Source organism: Gracilinanus agilis, chromosome 1, assembly GCF_016433145.1.
Source record: "Gracilinanus agilis isolate LMUSP501 chromosome 1, AgileGrace, whole genome shotgun sequence".
Taxonomy (NCBI): Eukaryota; Metazoa; Chordata; class Mammalia; order Didelphimorphia; family Didelphidae; genus Gracilinanus; species Gracilinanus agilis.
In genome coordinates, this window is record NC_058130.1 from 499,921,739 (window position 1) to 499,942,266 (window position 20,528).

Consider the following 20,528-nt stretch of genomic DNA (forward strand, 5'->3'; position numbering starts at 1 on the left):
CCAGCAAAGTCATTTTCTCATACAGGAATCAAAGACTCTGACCTTTGAGATGCTTATGATTAGTCTTTCATTACCTTTGTGTGTTACTTACAGATAAAATCTTTTACTAATTTCTAGGTTTTCCCCCAGAAATAGTTGAAACTCCTTTAGTTTGTTAAATAATCATTTTTTACCTTTTATAATATGCTGACCTTTGCTAGACATATTATTCTTGGTTGCAAGCCCAGTTTTTTTGCTTTACAAAATGTTGTGGTCCATGTCTTAAATCATTTTAATGTTGCAACTACTAAGTCTTGTGTTATTCTAACTGTAGCTCCACAGTACTTAAATTGAAATTTTTTTCTTGTTGCTTGTAGTATTTTCTCCCTAAACTGGGAGTCACACAACTTAGCACTAATGTTCCTGTACATTTTTATTTTGGGGCTTCTTGAGTTGGTGATCAGTGGATTATTCTCATTTTATTTTACCTTCTTATTCTAGAATTTCTGGGCATATTTCCTCAATGAATTCTTGGAGAATGGTGTCTAAACTCTTTTTTTTCTATAATAACTATCAAGGAGACCAACTATTCTTATATTATCTTTCCTTGATCTACTTTCTAAGTCAGCTTTTTTTAATTAAGAAATTTCATACTCTTCTATTATTTCATTCCCTTGATTTTCCTTTAATATTTCTTCTTGTTTTAAATCATTAGTTTTCCCTTGTCTCATTCTAGTTTTTAATACATCATTTTCTTCTGGGAGTTTCTAGATCTCTTTTTTCTTTTGGATGAATTTTCTTTCATAATTTTCTTAATTTCCATGCATTGTGCCTATTTTTTCCTAACTTTTGCTCAACTTCACTCATTTGGTTTTTGAGGTCTTTTTTAAGCTCTTCCAAAAGTTATTTTTGAGTTTATGGTCATTGATTGTATTTTTTTGCTGTTTTCAAAGTAGGTATTATTATTTCACTTTTTTTTTAAACCCTTGTACTTCGGTGAATTGTCTCATAGGTGGAAGATTGGTAAGGGTGGGCAATGGGGGTCAAGTGACTTGCCCAGGGTCACACAGCTGGGAAGTGGCTGAGGCCGGGTTTGAACCCAGGACCTCCTGTCTCTAGGCCTGACTCTCACTCCACCGAGCTACCCAGCTGTCCCCTATTTCACTTTTGTTTAAGATTGAGCTGAAGTCTTCTCTGGCCCTATAACAGCTATAAATAGTTGGGTTCTTTCTCCTTTGTTTTCTAATTTTTATTTACTTGTTTTGTAAATTTAGTGGCCAGTACAAAACACTTAAATATTAACTTTTTGCTGAAGTCCCAGGGTTCCTAGTGGGTAGGGATATGTTACCTCAGCTTTCAGGATTTTCTCATGTGTTATTTTCCTGGGTCCTACTTAATTATTCCAGTTTTTATACTCTAGCATCAGATGTACTCCCACTCTAGTCAGTGATTGACCCCAGGTTTTCCAACTGGAGCCCACAGACAGTTTTGCCACAGCCACCTCTACTATGGTAGCAACCAGGGACTCTACTCTCCTGGGAGTGACAGTAGCTGATGGGGCCCCAGTCCCTCAGTAACCATACTCACACAGCTGCATTCCTTCCTCACAGCTCCTCTCCTTTTGCTACATCCTGAATAGATCAGATGTCTAGTCTGTGTTTCTTAGACCTCCAAAATCCCTTACTTGTTATTGGCAAGATTTGAGTTCCTATTCTTAGGGGCTGGTGCCCATAGGCACTGCAGTGTCCATTCTCTAAATCACCACCTGTGGGCCAGTGGGGGTCTCCAGAGCTGAGGCTATAGCAGACACAATTGCTCTCAGGGTCTCCATCTACAGATTCCAGTGGTATCCTCAAAGATGTATGTTCTTGGGCCCAGAAAACTACGTGAGACTGCCAATCCTCAAGGGTTACCATGTTGATTTCATTCTATTTGTTCTATTCCTGACCCTCTAAACTTACAGCAGTGAGACTGAGGCTAGGGAAGTCAGAAATTTTCCTTCTTAGTTTTTCTTGGCTGTTCTACTTCACTTCCAACTCCTGTCTATTTTTGCCTCTTTTAGCACTGATTCTATGGAGTTATTTTTTATTGTTTGTAGGAAATATTAGGATGGCAAATAAGCATCTTCATCCTTCCACAATTCATCCCTGTGAGCTAGATTTCAAAATCTTTCTATTATTTTCAAAGAAAATGTTTATATCATTTGATTTCTAATATAAACAAAAGACTTTTTGTATCATTGACTATATAGTGATGAACAATTTTCAGTATTTCAAATTGGGGGAACAAATTTATAAACAGGATTGTTATGAGGATAAAAAAGCATCTATAAAGCATTTTGAAAACATTAGTGTTATGCAAATGATAAATGATTATTGTTTAATTATGCTGAAAAAAATCTGAAAATTCTTCTCTTGCAGCAAAATTTTTCTGCAATGTTTATCCCTTAATGTTCCACAAATTATTTTAGTCAGTATAGGTTTGGAATTAACTACAATAGTCAGTTTTATCTTAAGATAAATTTCTACTTCATAAAATTACAACATTCATTTTACTATTTAAAAATATAATAATGTAAAATGATGTAAATAGAGTTTAAGGATCAAGACATCATAGGATTTAAAGTTTAGAGATCATTTTTCCAAAAGGATAATAAAACTAAATTATAAAAAACAAATTCCTTGAGAAATGGCACTGTATATTATATCATGTCCCTTTTTTATCCTTCATAGCCTATGATAGCACAGTACATAGCATGTCATGTGATTTGAATGCCTATGGGTTGATTTTTTTTAATGATATAACTTTAAACTAGTTTCCAAGGTGCCTCAGGCATCTACCAAAGGGGGGGGGGGGAATGATCCTTTAACACAATAAGTAGGAACAGTAGGAAGAAAGTTTGCAGCAAAAATAAAGATGCTAGGAATATACTTCCAAATTCAAACTGTTATATAGTATTAATATTTCATCTGTAGTAAAATGTGATCAGGTCCCTAGTCTGCACTCTTTTATAAGAAGAATGGGGAACATGTTCCCCCCAGACACAGACACAGGGCCATTATTTCAGAGTCCTACACTTGCAGGAAAAATTGAATACCAAGAATGTAGCAGGAAGAGGCATTGCACCCATGTCAGTGGATGCTCCTCTGTGGCTCCCCTATAAGCCCATGTGCGGCAATAGGAGTTTCTGCTTTGTTATACTCTATGCTATCAAAGTCCAAATTCATATAATAAGCAGTTGATTCAGCAAAGAAAGCTGCTCTTAATGGGTACTTTATTTGTAGCTGCTCCCAAGAATCTAACACGTTCTAATACACAAAAGAAAACAAAAAAGATCATATTGATTCTCTTTATCTTCCATATTATCATCTCTAGAAAAGTACTTCGTGAAAACATAACAACAGCACACAGAAGCTATATAATTCATTCATTTAGACATGCTATCGATTCCTTCAAAGAAAACAACAAAATTACAAATTGGCATGCCCACACACTTTAAGTAATTATCTGTAGGATATTATGATCAATTATTGAGCCCAGCATAACTGTAATATCAATCTCCATTTTTAGAATTAATTAAAACAAAATTTGGTGGGCTGTGTGTTGGATTTCTTTCAATTACAGAAACCCTTAGGTATGAAAATATTCTTTTATTCGAAAGGTAGGTTTTCACTTTGCCTATTATGTTTAAATGATTTTAGATACATAGAAGTGAGGAAATTGATTGCCATACTATATGTAGAACTAAATGTGTACACCACAAATGTTTATTTAATAAATTAATAAAAAATATCGCCAAGAAATTTGGTACTTTCTCTTTTTATACTATTTTGTTAAGTAATTATCTCTTTCTTGATGAATTTTCAAAAGAGGGTAGATGGAAAATTTGGAATCTCTAGATTTGCACACCTGTCAATAGATAGAGGCTTATGACATGACATTTTCCAAGAGAACACCCAGAAGAAGAAAATGTTCATCCAGACTCCAGCAGAGTGAGGATTTCCCAGTTGAAAAGACAAGTTCCCTATGTTTTAATGAAACATAAAAATCTATTCATGATGAGTAGCCTGAATATTCATTAGAGTTCAAAGCTACAGAGGATGCTAAAGACTAACTTGTTTTTTTTAAAAAGAAGCTGTTTATTCTTCACTGAATAAAACGATGTGAGGTAGTCTTTTTTTCAGGGTATGAGTGCAAGTTCCCAGTGGCCTTAAAAGACCTTGAATCATTGGTATCAGATTTCAGCTTCCATTCTGAATGTGCACATGCCTCTATGCCAAACCAGACCCCCTACCCCAAGAAAGAAAACAAATACTTCAGATAAACAGAAAGTCGTATGAAGAAATTTCCTACAAAGTGAAGAAAGCAGGTTCCCACTTCCTGTTGAGCATTAGGTTCAGGATGTAAACACTCTTCTACCACAGTCAGGAATTCTTTATGAACTGAAAGTATATCTTCAATGTTTGAAAAAAGCATCTGGAAATAAGGAAACAAATGAGTAAATAAGAGAAATAGAAAAACATATAGAAAGATAAAGGAGTGTTCATAGCAATTTAAATTTACCTTCACGGTTTCTTCTGTAACATTTTTGTCAACTTTTGATGCTGCACATTGGATCATTCGGTGCAAAAAGGCCTAAAGGAAAGAAAATACATTACAATGGTGTTATTAGGTAGTGTGCTGGGTCTACAGGATGCCAAATACATCATGTTATAAAAGTCTTCATGCATTTTCTGTTCCAAAGCATAACACTTAAAAAGTAACTAAGAATTTGAGGATATCCTATATTTTCAAAGACATTTTAAAGTTTATATTTAAAATCTATATATTTTCAAATGACTGAATGTTTGGTATTTGAATATTTGGGTGGATTTTTGACAAAAATAATCATTTGAGAACCAGTTTTTTTTTCCACAATGATTGAATATTTACATTGCTTTTCATTCCCCGTGAATGTCCATCTCTCAGTCATTACTGAGTAGCAGCAGAGTCCAGAAATGATGAGATAGGTAAAAATCTAATTTTCCATCAAGATTTCCCTTCTTTTCAAGGAACTCAAAAGAGTTAGTCCAAAGAATCCTGATAATCTACAAAATACAACATTCACTCTCTTATTTATATGCAGAGATTGTTGGTAGAAATCCAGGACATTTGATTCATAGTCTCAGTTTCATCATGTTAACTTTAAGCTAAAGGTTAGTGAAAATAAAGATCCCATTTTTATCCCTTCAGAATTTATTCATCTTCTAAAGATCTATTCACAGACTCTTGTTTTAAACCATTTTCTTCCATCTTAGAATCTAAGATTTTTTTCCAAGGCAGAAGAACAGTAAGCAGTAGGCAATCGAGGTTAAGTGATTTGCCCAGGATCATACACCAGAGAAGTGTCTGAGACCACATTTGAAGCCAGGACTTCCATTTCTAGGCCTGGCTCTCTATTCACTGAGCTACCTAACTGCTCTTTATCCATAGGATTTTTAAGAACTACTGATGGAAAGAATAATAATAAATGAGACATTGCAATGAAACACTGATTCTTCTTTTTGGGAAAATGCTATGGAATTGCTCAAATAGTTGATATAAATTAGGCATATTGAATTCTGAAAGAAGAGACTTTTCTGACATCATCTAAATACCCATTGTAATTCTCATGCCCTATGTAATTTTAAACTTAAAGCTTATTGTCTCTTTTCCCATATATAGAGTAAAAATATATACTTTCACAAACTTTTATGATGTCTTGCTATAACATCGGTGCCCTACATGCCAAGTTTACACTGCAAATCAACCATATGAAAGAAGAGACAGAACTCATGCAAAAAAGTAAAAAGGGAAAGAAAAATTTAGCTATATCTAAAATTTTTTTAACTTTCATAATTATTTTAATTCTAGTATTATTCCAGGTCATTACCTTGAGCAATGAATTAAGAGAATTAAAATTTAAAGAAATATGATAACAGGGGATGTGAATGTTAAAATTATTAAAAATTATACATTTCTTAGCTTAATTGTACAACTATATTCCACTTATTTTCTTTCTTAAAAATACAAAACCTTTTTGTTCAACTTTTAAAGAGGCAATATGGAATTTGCTAAAATCTCTAACTAAACTTATGTTTTCCCATGAGCTGAATTTTATATGTTTCAGGTTATATATTAGGGCTAAGAGAAAAAATAATGAAAATTGTTTGAACACAAAAAGATTGTTCATGTAACTTTTACAAAAAATACCCTCTACATATTAGGAAGGAGATACGACAAGGGAGGAATTAGATTAGCTAATGTTATTATAATTATGTTAATTTCCAAAGTCTCATTCAAATAATCACTTTATTCCCTATTTAAATCTTTTGAATGTAATATGATTTGGAGAATCTCCCATATCAAGTAAAGAAGAATTCCCATACTCATCTCCCCAAACCAAAATTAAAATAAATTCTGGAAATGTACAATATATTACTCTATTTAAAATTTGAATTTTTTAATTTCTAGAATTACTTCTAAAGACTATCTACGAAGTAAAATAAGGGCTGAGGTCTACATCACCTGCATCAGTGAAATAAAAGACTCTGACTTACTATGGTTCATTTATTTACTCTGAAGTAGGTTATCATTATAATCATAAAATCTGCGAGTTCCGGGGTAAGATGATAGCAGAGTAAAAAGCAGCTGATTAATCTCTCCTAACCCATGCATATAGGACTCCTCAAGAAGACATAAAAACAAATCCAGACAAACGAAGGGACCCCACAACAGAGCGCAGAATCAAAGGTACGTAGAATTGGGGCATTTCCATGCTACAAAGGGGTGAAACAGCTCTCACTAAAACTTGAGCTGAGCAACCCCCTCCCCCACCCCACACCATCTACAGAGGCAAAGCCAGCACACAAGAGTAAGAGCAAGTTTGGGGCACCCATTAAGTTGCTGGCAGCTCACCAGGGCTTGTTCCTGAGAGCAGCAAGACTTAAGACCCCCAAGAGGCTAAAGAGCTCACGGACCTTGAACACAGACTTTGAGCTCAGGCACAGGCAAAGGTACAGCCATAGGTACGGGGCTAAGGAGCAGACAAAGAGGCTGATCCTGAGCGGAGGAGTGGACCTTGAGTGGTGATCCAGTGCAGAGAGGTGCTTGAAGATGGAAGCAGAGCCCTGAGACTGTTAAAGGAGCTTCAGGCAGAAGAAAGAGCAAGGAGACCACCAGGAGGCTTGACCCAGAGAACAACCAGACCTGTGACTTCAGTAGCCTAAAGAGAGCAGACAGATCCTGAGCAGGAGCATAAAGCTGAGAGGTCACACAGCTCACAATGGCAAGCCAGAGTCAGGAAAAACAAAAGAGAAAGATGAAGAAAAAACCTTTAACACTCAACAACTTTTACACAGAAAAAATCCAGACAACAGAGCAAACAGCAGAGGAGAACAAACAAGTAACCATATCCAAACCTTCCCAAAACAACGAAAACGGGTCACAAGGTCTTGAAGAGTTCAAATCTGAGATTATGAGAAAGATGGAAGAGATGTGGCAAAAAATAACATTTTAAAAGGCAGAATTTCACAACTGGAAAGTGAGGCAAGTAAATCAAAGACCTGAAATGACCAGATTGAAAAGGAAAACCAAAATATTTTAGCCGAAAACCAAAAGATTGTAGCTGAAAACCAGACTCTAAAGGCTAGAATTGGGCAATTAGAAAAAGATGCCCCCAAATCAAAAGAATTGATAAGCAAATTGGAAACCAAAATCAAAACAGCTGGAAAACAGGACAGACCAAATTGAACAGGAAAATCAAAACCTTACAGCAGAAAACTAGTCTCTAAAGACAAGAATTGAGCAAGTAGAAGCCAATGGTCTATCAAGACAGCAAGAACAAATAAAACAAAGTCAAAAGACTGATAAAATAGAAGGAAACATGAACTACCTTAATGAGAAATAGACAGATCAAGAAAACAGGTCTAGAAGAGACAATCTGAGAATCATTGGTCTTCCTGAAAAAGCAGAAATTAATAGAAATTTGGACTCCATACTAAAAGAAATTATTTAGCAAAATTGCCCTGAAGTTCTACAACAAGAGGGCAATATAGACATTGAAAGGATCCATAGATCACCCTCTACACTAGACCCTGAAAAGACAACCCCCAGGAATATAATAGCCAAATTCAAGAGCTTCCAAGAAAAAGAAAAAAATTTTACAAGAAGCCAGAAAGAGACAATTCAGATATCAAGGAGCACCAATTAGGATCACACAGGACCTGGTAGCCTACACACAAAAAGACCACAAGGCTAGGAATATGATATTCAGAAAGGCAAGAGAACTGGGTCTACAACTAAGGATCACCTACACATCAAAACCAGCTATATACTTCCAGGGGAAAGTTTGGGCATTCAACAAGATAGAAGATTTCCAAGTATTTGCACAGAAAAGACCAGGACTAAATGGAAAGTTTGAAATCCAACCACAAAAATCAAGAGAAACATGAAAAGGTAAATAAGAAACAGAAGGGAAAGTAAGAAAAATCATACTTTTTAAATTTGCCTCTTTAAGGGCTTCAATAAGATCTAATTATTTGTATTCCTATGTGGAAAAATGTTATGTATAATTCTCCTTAATGAACTCTCTTCACCATTATAGTATTCACTATTATAGTAATTACAAGAATTATTCATAGGGAGAGGTTGGAATACTAAATGTTCTAAGATGATATGGGTGGGTGGTAAAGAGGAAGATGAATAGTAGGGGACACCAAGAAAAACTTGAATGAATAAGAAAAATAGGATATTCTATTACACACAAAAAGGACATGGGAAGGGGAAGGAATTAATACTATTATAAGAAGGAGAAGAAGAGAGCATTAAGAGGTAATATTTGAACCTTACCCTCAGTGTAATTAACCCTGAAAGGGAAGAGTAGCTATATCCATTGGGATATTAAACTATCTAACCCTACTGAGAAAGTCAGAAGGGATAAACCAAGGGGAAGAGGGGAGTGGGGAGGTCAAAAAAAGGGAGGGAAGAAGAAGGGAGAAGGAATTCATTAGGCCTTAAAAATAAAAAGAGGGGAATAATAAGGAAGGGGGTAGAAAGGGAAATAAATCAAGGAAGGGGACAAGAGTTACTGGCTTAAAGCAAACCACTGGTTTAAAAGGAAATAGTGTAAGAAGAAAGGGTAGAACTAGGAGAGGATACCAAAATGTTGGGGAATGCACAACTGATAATTATAACTCTGAATGTGAATGGGATTAACTCACCCATAAAAGAGAAGCAAATAGCAGAGTGGATTAAAAACCAAAATCTACCATATGTTGTCTACAAGAAACACATATGAGGCGGGTGGATATACACAAGTTTAAGGTAAAGGGCTTGACCAAAATATTTTGGGCTTCAAATGAGAAAAAAAGGCAGGAGTGGCAATCATGATTTCTGACAAAGCCAAAGTAAAAATAGATATGATTGAAAAAGACAGGGAAGGTAATTACATCATTATAAAAGGCAGTATAAACAATGAGGAAATAACATTGCTCAATATGTACGCACCAAGTGGCATAGCATCCAAATTCATAAAGGAGAAACTGGTAGAGCTCAAGAAGGAAATAGATAGTAAAACCATATTAGTGAGAGATCTAATTATTCCTCTTTCAGATCTAGATAAATCAAACCAAAAAATGAAAGAAAGAGGTAAGAGAAGTGAAAGAAGTCCTAGAAAAATTAGATTTAAGAGATATGTGGAGAAAAATAAATAGGGACAAAAAGGAATACACCTTCTTTTCAACTGCACATGGTACATTCACAAAGATTGACCATGTAATAGGGCATAGAAACATTGCAAACAAATGCAAAAGAGCAGAAATAATAAATTTAACCTTCTCAGGTCATAATGCAATAAAAATAATAATTAGTAAGGGCACATGGACAGGCAAAACAAAAACTAATTGGAAATTAAATAATATGATTCTCCAAAACCAGCTAGTCAAAGAAGAAATCATAGAAACCATCAACAATTTCATTGAGGAGAATGACAATGATGAGACATCCTACCAAACTCTGTGGGATGCAGCCAAGGCAGTACTCAGGGGGAAATTTATATCCTTGAGTGCATATATTAACAAATTAGGGAGGGCAGAGATTAATGAATTGGGCATGCAACTTAAAACAATTAGAAAGAGAGCAAATTAAAAATCCCCAGATGAAAACTAGAAATACTAAAAATCAAGGGAGAAATTAATAAAATTGAAAGTAAAAGAACTATTGAATTAATAAATAAGACTAGAAGCTGGTATTTTGAAAAAACAGATAAAATAGACAAAGTACTGGTCAATCTAATAAAAAATAGGAAAGAAGAAAACCATATTGACAGTATCAAAGATGAAAAGGGAGACCTCACCTCCAATGAAGGGGAAATTAAGACAATCATTGAAAATTATTTTGCCTAATTATATGGCAATAAATATAGCAATCTAGGAGATATGGATGAATATTTACAAAAATATAAATTGCCTAGATTAATAGTAGAAGAAATAGAATAACTAAATAATCCCATATCAGAAAAAGAAATTGAACAAGCCATCAAAGAATTCCCTAAGAAAAAATGGCCAGGGCCTGATGGATTCACAAGGGAATTCTATCAGACATTTAAAGAGCATCTAATCCCAATACTATACAAATTATTTGATATAATAAGCAAAGAAGGAGTCCTACCAAATTCCTTTTATGACACAAATATGGTACTGATTCCAAAGCCAGGTAGACCAAAAACAGAGAAAGAAAACTATAGACCAATCTCCCTAATGAACATAGATGCAAAAATCTTAAATAAAATACTAGCAAAGAGACTCCAGCAAGTGATCGAGAAGATCATTCACCATGATCAGGTGGGATTTATACCAGGAATGCAAGGATGGTTCAACATTAGGAAAACCATCCACATATTTGATCATATCAACAATCTAACAAGCAAAAATCACATGATTATCTCAATAGATGCTGAAAAAGCCTTTGACAAAATACAGCAACCATTCCTATTGAAAACACTGGAAAGTAAAGGAATAGAAGGACCTTTCCTAAAAATAATAAACAGTATATAATTAAAACCATCAACAAGAATCATATGCAATGGGGATACATTAGAAGCCTTCCCAATAAGATCAGGAGTGAAACAAGGATGCCCACTATCACCTCTATTATTCAACATTGTACTAGAAACCCTAGCAGTTGCAATTAGAGAAGAAAAAGAAATTGAAGGTATCAAAATAGGCAATGAGGAGACTAAGCTATCACTCTTTGCAGATGATATGATGGTCTACTTAAAAAATCCTAGAGAATCAACTAAGAAGCTTGTAGAAATAATCAACAACTTTAGCAAAGTTGCAGGATACAAAATAAATGCACATAAATCATCAGCATTTCTATATATTTCCAACACATCACAACAGCAAGAGTTAGAAAGAGAAACACCATTTAAAATCACCCTAGACAATATAAAATACTTAGGAATCTATCTACCAAAACAAACAAAGGAATTATATGAAAAAAACTACAAAACACTTTCCAAACAATTAAAACTAGATCTAAACAATTGGAAAAACATTGAGTGCTCATGGGTAGGATGAGCTAACATAATAAAAAAGATCATTCTACCCAAATTAATTTACCTATTTAGCGCCATACCTGTCAAAACTACCAAAAAACTTTTTCACTGAATTAGAAAATACTATAACAAACTTCATGTGGAATAACAAAAGGTCAAGAATATCAAGGGAAATAATGAAAAAATGTGAAAGAAGGGGGCCTAGCAGTACCAGATATTAAACAATAATATGAAGCAGCAGTCATCAAAATGGTATGGTACTGGCTAAGAGATAGAAGGGAGGATCAGTGGAATAGACTTGGGGTAAGTGACATCAGCAAGACAGTGTATGATAAACCCAAAAAGCCCAACTTTTGGGACAAAAATCCACTATTTGACAAAAACTGCTGGGAAATTTGGAAAACAATATGGGAGAGATTAGGTTTAGATCAACATCTCACACACTACACCAGAATAAATTCAGAATGGATGAATGACTTGAATATAAAGAGGGAAACTATAAATAAGTTAAGTGAACAGAGAATAGTGTACTTGTCAGATCTCTGGGAAAGGAAAGGTTTTAAAACCAAGCAAGAGTTAGAGAAAATTACAAAATGTAAAATAAATTATTTTGATTATATAAAACTAAAAAGCTTTTGTACAAATGAAAACAATGCAGCCAAGATCAGAAGGGAAACAACAAATTGGGAAAAAATCTTTATATCAAAAACTCTGACAGGGGTCTAATTAATGAAATATACAAGGAGTTAAATCAATTGTATAAAAAAATCAAGTCATTCCCCAATTGATAAATGGGCAAGAGAAATGAATAGGCAATTTTCAGATAAAGAAATCAAAAGTATCAATAAGCACATGAGAAAGTGTTCTAAATCTCTGATAATTAGAGAAATGCAAATCAAAACAACTCTGAGGTATCACCTCACACCTAGCAGATTGGCTAAAATGAAAGAAGGGGGGAATAATGAATGCTGGAGGGGATGTGGCAAAACTGGGACATTAATGCATTGTTGGTGTAGTTGTGAAATGATCCAAACATTCTGGCTGGCAATTTGGAACTATGCTCAAAGGGCTATAAAAGAATGCCTGCCCTTTGATCCAACCATACCACTGTTGGGTTTGTACCCCAAAGAGTTCATAGATAAACAGACTTGCACGAAAATATTCATAGCTGCGCTTTTTGTGGTAGCAAAAATGTGGAAAATGAGGGCATGCCCTTCAATTGGGGAATGGCTGAACAAACTGTGGTATATGCGGATCATGGAATACTATTGTGCTCAAAGGAATAATAAACTGGAGGAATTCCATGTGAACTGGAAAGACCTCCAGGAATTGACGCAGAGTGAAAGGAGCAGAGTCGGAAGAACATTGTACACAGAGACTGATACACTGTGGTAAAAATAGCATGTAATGGACTTCTGTACTGGCAGCAATGCAATGACCCAGGACAATTCTGAGGGACTTATGGTAAAGAACGCTACCCACATTCAGAGGAAGAACTGCAGGAGAGGAAACACAGAAGAAAAGCAACTTCTTGAACACATGGGTTGATGCAGACATGATTGGGGATGTAAACTTGAAACTACCACACCAATGCAACTATCAACAATTTGGAAATAGGTCTTAATCAATGACACATGTTAAAACCAGCAGAAATGCATATCAGCCATGGGAGGGGGGGAGATTGTGGGGAGAAGAGGAAAGTAAGAGCATAAATCATGTAACCATGTTAAATTTTCTAAAAAATAAATATTAATAAATGTTAAAACTAATCATAAATTCTATATCTTGGTCTGTTTTTTTTTAAATAGAGCTAAGCATAAAGCCAATCATGCTTTTTTTGCTATCTTTCCATAGCAATTTATGCTATCTTTCAATAGCAAAAAGAAAACAAACAAATTTGGAAGAAATAATTTGGTGCAGTTTCCCTCCCCCCCATCCAGGAGGAAATCTGTTCCCTTTTTTTCTCCTCTGTTCCAACATGTCTCAACATTCATTTTCCATATATCCCTTTTCTGTCCCTTCTCTGAATTTTTCTGCCTCCTTCAATCACTTTTCTTATTTGAGAAACTGCCAAAAGACCTTCAGCAATGCACTACCTATGTTGTCTCAATCTGAACATAGCCACAGGAGTCAGGAAGAGAGCTATGCAGACAGATGGGTCAGAGAAAGATATGCAAAGTTATATAGAGATAAAGAGAGCTGCAGCTACACAGAACATCCATTTTCCTAAATGTGCATATATTAGTATGCTGTTAGATCTCTGGAGTTTCTGTCAAAAAAATTTTTTTCATGTTTTTCAGAATTATTATTTCAGTCCATGTTGTGAGGTTTTTGTGTATTTTTCCCCCACAGATCAGAACTACTTCTCCCCTCTCTGTAATTTACTCCATAATGTTTTTCTCTATGTATTTGCTGAAGGCATATGTTAAAGGTCACACTCTAATTAAAGTCAAAGAAAAACTAGGAATATCACATATTTACTACCAAGAAACCAAATGAGGGAAAGAAGTCCAAATTGATATAATAGGTAAGAAGATGACAGGAATATTTTTCCTCCTTTTCTCTGTTCAATGGTGACTGCTGGTTCAAAAGTAAAATCAAAGCCCAGTTGCATTATCTCCAGAAAACCTAACTGTAACTTAAATTCTAGACTTGTTGAGCTTTAATGAACTCCTTTAATTCTTCCTTTTGGCTTTTCATCTATTAGACATCCATTCTTAGATCCTTTTCTCCTCATATTTCTTCCACAATAAACCTGAGAATACCTGGCTTATTTGGGAAGTCTAATATTGCTATTTACAACTTAGACACTCCTTTCATTTTAGGAACCTGATACCAAAACTACCAGATTATGCCAATATCACCGAGACAGTAGATTCTTCTTTCAGAATAAACCAAATAGCAATTTAGTTCCTTTTGCAAGTATGGTCAATCAGCAAGGAGGAGTTTGTATAAATATTTTGTAAGCTCATTGGGACTCTTTCATCTTTTTTTTTCTTTATATTACAAACTCCTTATACAATGTTTAGCACATAAAACCAGGGATAGGGGCTGAACCTTTGATTTTATTGGAAGACTGAATTCCCAGATGAGGAAACTCCAGCTACAATAAAGCACCTTCTCAGCAACTTAAAATCAGTCTAGGTGGCATTGAGAGATTAAGTGAGTTGTCAAGGGTAACAGAGCCAGAAGATAACAGAAGTCAGGCACTAAGGCTGGCTTTCTCTCCATTTCATCGTGCTATCACTAATGAATGCTGCATATATTAAATGCTTAGTCAATGGAATTGAACAGTTCTCTCTTAGAGGCCGTGGGGGGCTCACATGCAGCATGAGTGCTTAGCAGATACCAGCCTGTGGAGTTTGTGGTGAAGGTGATTCCAATGGTGGGGTTGGAGAGCAGCTAAATTTGAGGGACACATAGCTCACAGCTTGGTACATAGCTGGAAGAGAACAGATGTCTTAGGTCACTTTCCTCCAGATCTCCACAAGCACTTCTCATACCCAGCCCCATAGCCAGCAGCCCAATGGGAGCACTTTCTCCCTCTCCTATCTGGGGCAAGGGGGCCAAGGCGGAGGAATTAATAGTGGGGAATGGGACTGGCACTCCATCTCTAAGAGGTTCACTGTCACTAGCCTAGACCGTAAGTTTTATGAGGACAATAATTGTATTTATCTAAACTTCATCTTTTACCCTGAATCTAGGAGAAATATTTTAACCAAAAAGAACCTCTAAATTGAATTTTGTTTTTGAAAGAATTAATTGCAAAGAACCAGGATAATATGCCATGCTAGTTGCTCTTGGCAATTAGTTCTTTCAAAAGAAAAAAAGATACCTTGTTAAAGATTTAATCATTTAGAAAATATTCTTTTAGGAGAAAGTAAAAACATGAATCATGTAACCATAGAAAATTTTTTCTAAAAAATAAAATATTTTTAAAAAGGAAAAAAAAGAGAAAATATTCTTTTATACAATATTTTTCTTCAGCCTATTGCCCCAACCTGTCATTTTTGTGGGGTAGGAAAGCCCCACTGTGGAAATTTTTCTATTATACAGATAATTCAGTTTCAGAAAATTGCCTTCAATCCAGTCTTTTATCCTATACACTATAATTCCCTATTAGATGAAACAAACCAGGAAAGGTTATTTGCACATATTTGTACATAAATACATATTTGTTTGTTTTTAATTTTTAAACAGGTCCATAGCGGAGATCAGCCAATGGGTCATCCCCAGAATGTTCAGCTTTGAAAATGTTCCCAGATTTCAAGACATCAGAACCATTTCCTTGAGAATCATTTGACTCTGATATTTTTAACAAATTTTGGGGGTCTTATAAGAACCACTGGACTAGGGAAGTAACAGTTCTCTCTTTTGACCACAACTATTAAAAAAAACCTGATATTCCTATACATATTGAAATAATAATGAGAAAGAATGCCTTTTCCAAAATTCTTCCCAATTGATTTTTAAAATGTGTTTGCTAAGGGTATGGGAAAGAATCATACAGTGCTTATTGCAGTTAGTTGTTGATGCTCTTCTTTTTGTCACTCATCCCATATTTTAAAATCTATTATCAAATCTCACCTTCATAATATCTCTCCTGTATGTTCCCTTTTTTCTACTCACATAGACACCATTTTAGTTCAAGCTCTAATCTCCTCTTAACTGGATTCTTTCAATTGCCTTCTAATTAGTTTCCCAGTTTCAATTCTATCTCCACTCTATTCTATCCTCCACAACTGACAAAATGATTTTTCTGAAGTATAGCTATAACAATATTATTCCCCTACTCAATATCACCTCCAGAATCAATTATAAAGTCCTCTGTTTGGTATGTAAAGCTCTTCATAACATGACCTCATCTAACCTTTCTATTCTTATTATTTTCAGGACTTTTCTTCATACACTTGACAATTGATCTACATTGGCCTGCTCTTTAAATACAGAATTCCATCTTCCATCTCTTTTCATTCATGCTGGCTATCACCCATTCCTGGGAGTGTTCTCCCTTTGATTTTTCTGCCTATTAGTCTTCCTGGTTTCCTTCAAGATCCAGCTCAAATTTCATTTTTGATAGTAGGTCCTTCATGCCCCAGCTGCTAGTGCCTTCCCCTCTAAGATTACCTTCTATCCACTAGAGATATAATATGTACTGCAATAATAGTAGAGTAGCAGTAGTAGTAATAGTAGTAGTAGTAATCATGAAAAAAGCAATAATAAAAATAATTATAATAATATTTGCATATTGTCATGAGGTTTAAAAATGCTTTACAAATATTTTTTTCAATTTCTTTTCACATCCTGTGAAGTAGGTGCTACAATAGTCTCTTTCATCAGAATACCCTTGCTTTGCTGCAGATGAGGTCATCTCCTAATTGTGTCTTCTTCTCTTATACAAACAGGATATTGTGAGATCTCAAAAGTTATCTGACATTTACCCCTTCCTGAGTACCCAAAAAGCTGTTATAACTAGTGATTAGCAGCTCTATATGGTAGCAACTTCCCTAGAGTAGCTTCTTAGGGTAGGAGGCAATAATTGTGAAAATGGGAACAGGAACAGGGACAGGGGCAGGAGGAGCCCAGTCTCCAGGCCAAGGTTATTATGCATGGATATATCCAGTCATGCCCTTGGACCCCATTGCCTAAATAGTGACTTTCCCCTCTCTCTTATACATCCCAATCATCTAGCTCTTTCTTCTAATGCCTATAGAAATGCTTTGGTCTCATCTACCCTTTAAAGATTCTTCCATTGATTCTGCTACCATGTTAACTATCTCTCATTTGTCCTGGACTTCCAAGTTTCAGGAAATAGCAGTTTAAAATCACTGCTACCACTTTCTCTCCAAGACATCCCTGGATTCCGTGAAATTTGCCCTAATTACACCTCTTTCTGTTGATCGTTCCACCTCCAGTCAAGGAACCAGTGTTCTGCTCTTGACCATTTATTTTCCCCCATTTCTCATCTCATGTGCTCAGTTGATACATCCTATCAATTCTTCCTCTATGACTATATCTCCCAAATACTCAGCAAATATTTCTTAGATTGAATTCAATTGGGTTCCTCAGTTGTAATAGGGAAGGAAGCATTATAATTTAAAATTATGAAGTCCTTTGATAGCCTTAAATAGGGGATGTAGTATAATCGTTCTTGTAAATATTTTAACTATATTTTATCTTGAAGTGGTGAATTACCCAAAAATCATCCTATTCATCCAACAATTTGTGTTAGTCAGTTTATGTTTTATAAGCTAAGCTGGTGGACATAGGGAACATAAAGCAATCTGTATTTCTGGGACGGAAGCATTCATGTGTATAACTAATTGAATGCATTGCTGAATTCTATCAAAATTCAGCAGGGTGTTGTTTTTTTCTTTGTCATACCATTTTGTATATTGAAGATATTGTAGATATGCTGATAGATCTGTGTGTGGGTTTGCTGGGAGGAGTGAATTACTGTGCCAAAAGCTATTGTGCTATTCAGGAATTTACACTTAAGCAGCTAATTTCAGTAAGGCAATACAATGAAAGAAAAAATCTGATGGGAAAGTCCACTAAGCTAAGACAATCATATGAACAGAATTCTCCAACATAGCTTTCTCTGTCAAAGGAAATTACCCCTTTCCACAATGTAGGTAACACCTTACTCTCCCTGAAGTTCTTATGAGAGAAAGTAGTTGTTTCCAATAGAGGTAAACCTAGCTAAGCATTATCAACACCACATTCATCATTAAAATGGTCTAAAAAAAGAAAGTGATTAATCTCGATTTATTTCTTTCTCCATTCACCTTTCCCAATCTTAATTAAAATATCTTACTAGTTATGAATAAAACAATTTGTAATAAGAAATCATACTCTAAGACATAATGAGTAGAAAATGGGAATTTCAAATGTCTACTTAAATATCATAAAGAAATGATTCACAGATTCCTTTCACAGCTAGAAGCCTATGAAGGAGTCTGTAACCTAGAATCAAGGAACTTATCATTTTGATATTTTGATAACTGTATATCAGTGTAAATGGTCAGACTGCCAAATGGGTCTGAATCTATGACACAAAGTTTAAAAACTCTTACAGTCTAAGGATATTTTGATTCAAAAGAACTTTCTTCTGTGTTTATTTCATTGTTATAAAGCAGTGATTCCCAAAGTGGGTGCCACCCCCCCCGTGGGTGTTGCAGTGATCCAGGGGAGTGGTGATGGCCACATTTTTTTTATATTACATTCTATTCTGAGTTCAATAAATAGTTTCACAATTTCCAGGGGGTGCTAAGTAATATTTTTTCTGGAAAGGGGGTGGTAGGCCAAAAAAGTTTAGGAACCACTATTATAAAGACTTAATTTAAGTCCCAACTCTAACATAAGATCACAAAGCAGTCTTGCACTTCTCCATTTTACCATCTTCCAACTTTTTTGCAGTCATTTTTATCATTGTCACATGATTTTAACTTGGAAATAAACACCTAATTTGATTTTATTAAGGAATTAACTTTATGCTAGTGTTTACTATAGGGCTGCAAAGCAGATAAGTTTAAAAGTTCCTACTTGTCTCTCCACTTTATATATCTAATTTTCCTCACTCCATTTACATCTTGGCAAATTTCTTGAGGATTCTAATGAATATGCTCTTCAGTTCAACTTCTCTAATTTCTTTTTCAATGCCAACCCTTTCCCCACTATCTTCAAACGTGCACTATTTTTTTTCCATTTTAAAAGATGACCTGTATCAAAATGATTGCCATTGCAATGAGTGGGGAAGGGGAGAACTAAAAACTTAATTTTTTTAAATTAATGCTAAAATATTTTACAGAAAATTATAAAAAAAATAGCCTTTTTAAAAAAAACACCTTTAGACCTGATGCCCCTTTTGGTTATCACTCTTTTACCATCAAAATAATCTTTCTAATGTAGTGCCCAGACTATATCATTCTCTAGCTTACAAACTTTGAGTGACTTCCCATGGTCTCTTGGACAAACTCTTTGTGGCTGCTATTTAACACTCTCCTCAATCTGCTTGGAACTATCTTCTTCATTTTTTTCAGGTTGTTCTTATTGATGAACTCTAGATTCTAGCCGAACTAGATTGTTAGTCATTCCCTGATCATGAAACACTATAACATACTCCTGGACATTTTTGTCAGCTTTTACCCATGCCTGGAGTTCATTCCATCTTCATCTGTGCCTCTCAGAATCCATATTTTCCTTGAAGGTTCAGCTCAGTTGCCACCTCCTATCAAAAGTCTTTTTTGATTCCAATTTCTTTACCCCAAAATTAAAAGAACACTTTCCTTCCTATGTTTTGTTTCAACTATACTTTCTGATTATACATTTTATCCCACCAATATATAATGCTACTAAGGGGCAGCTGGGTAGCTCAGTGGATTGAGAGCCAGGCCTAGAGACGGGAGATCCTAGGTTCAAATCCGGCCTCAGACACTTCCCAGCTGTGTGACCTGGGCAAGTCACTTGACGCCCATTGCCTACCCTTACCACTCTTCCACCTATAAGTCAATACACAGAAGTTAAGGGTTTAAAATTTAAAAAATAAATAAAGATAAAATATATATATATAATGCTACTAAAAACAATGTGTACAATTTTACAGAAATAATTCCCCAGACCATCCTATAATCATTAAGATGATTCATTTTCTGATGAGCAAATTAAAAATATTCATTTTTGAATTTTATATCTGAAACATTTTAAGAGGTGAATCAGAAAAGAAACACTAAATTCAAATGAAATTCTGGGAAATAAATTTAATCAAATCCTATATCAAACCAAAGAGAAAACAAAGTGAATACTTGTAAAATTAATCAAATAAATTCAAACAAAAACTGAGCTCATTTTCATAGAAAATGACTTAGTACTAATCTGACAACAGAAAATTCATGAAGTTGATTTAGTTCAGATAAACAAAACTAATGCCATACTTTGACAGCCATCAAAAAAAATCTATCTACACATACATATG

General features: G+C 34.9%; 1 protein-coding gene across 1 annotated transcript in view; it reads right to left on the bottom strand.

The window, feature by feature from the left end:
• The window catches only part of PREX2 (phosphatidylinositol-3,4,5-trisphosphate dependent Rac exchange factor 2), a 519,198-nt gene that overhangs the window by 393,716 nt on the left and 104,954 nt on the right, over window positions 1-20,528 (bottom strand). Inside the window, exons 2-3 of the mRNA XM_044682545.1 lie at window positions 4,543-4,614; window positions 4,333-4,455 (exon numbers count right to left, since the gene is read on the bottom strand). Coding sequence (XP_044538480.1) covers window positions 4,333-4,455; window positions 4,543-4,614 — 195 coding nt within the window. The remainder of the gene's footprint in view (window positions 1-4,332; window positions 4,456-4,542; window positions 4,615-20,528) is intronic.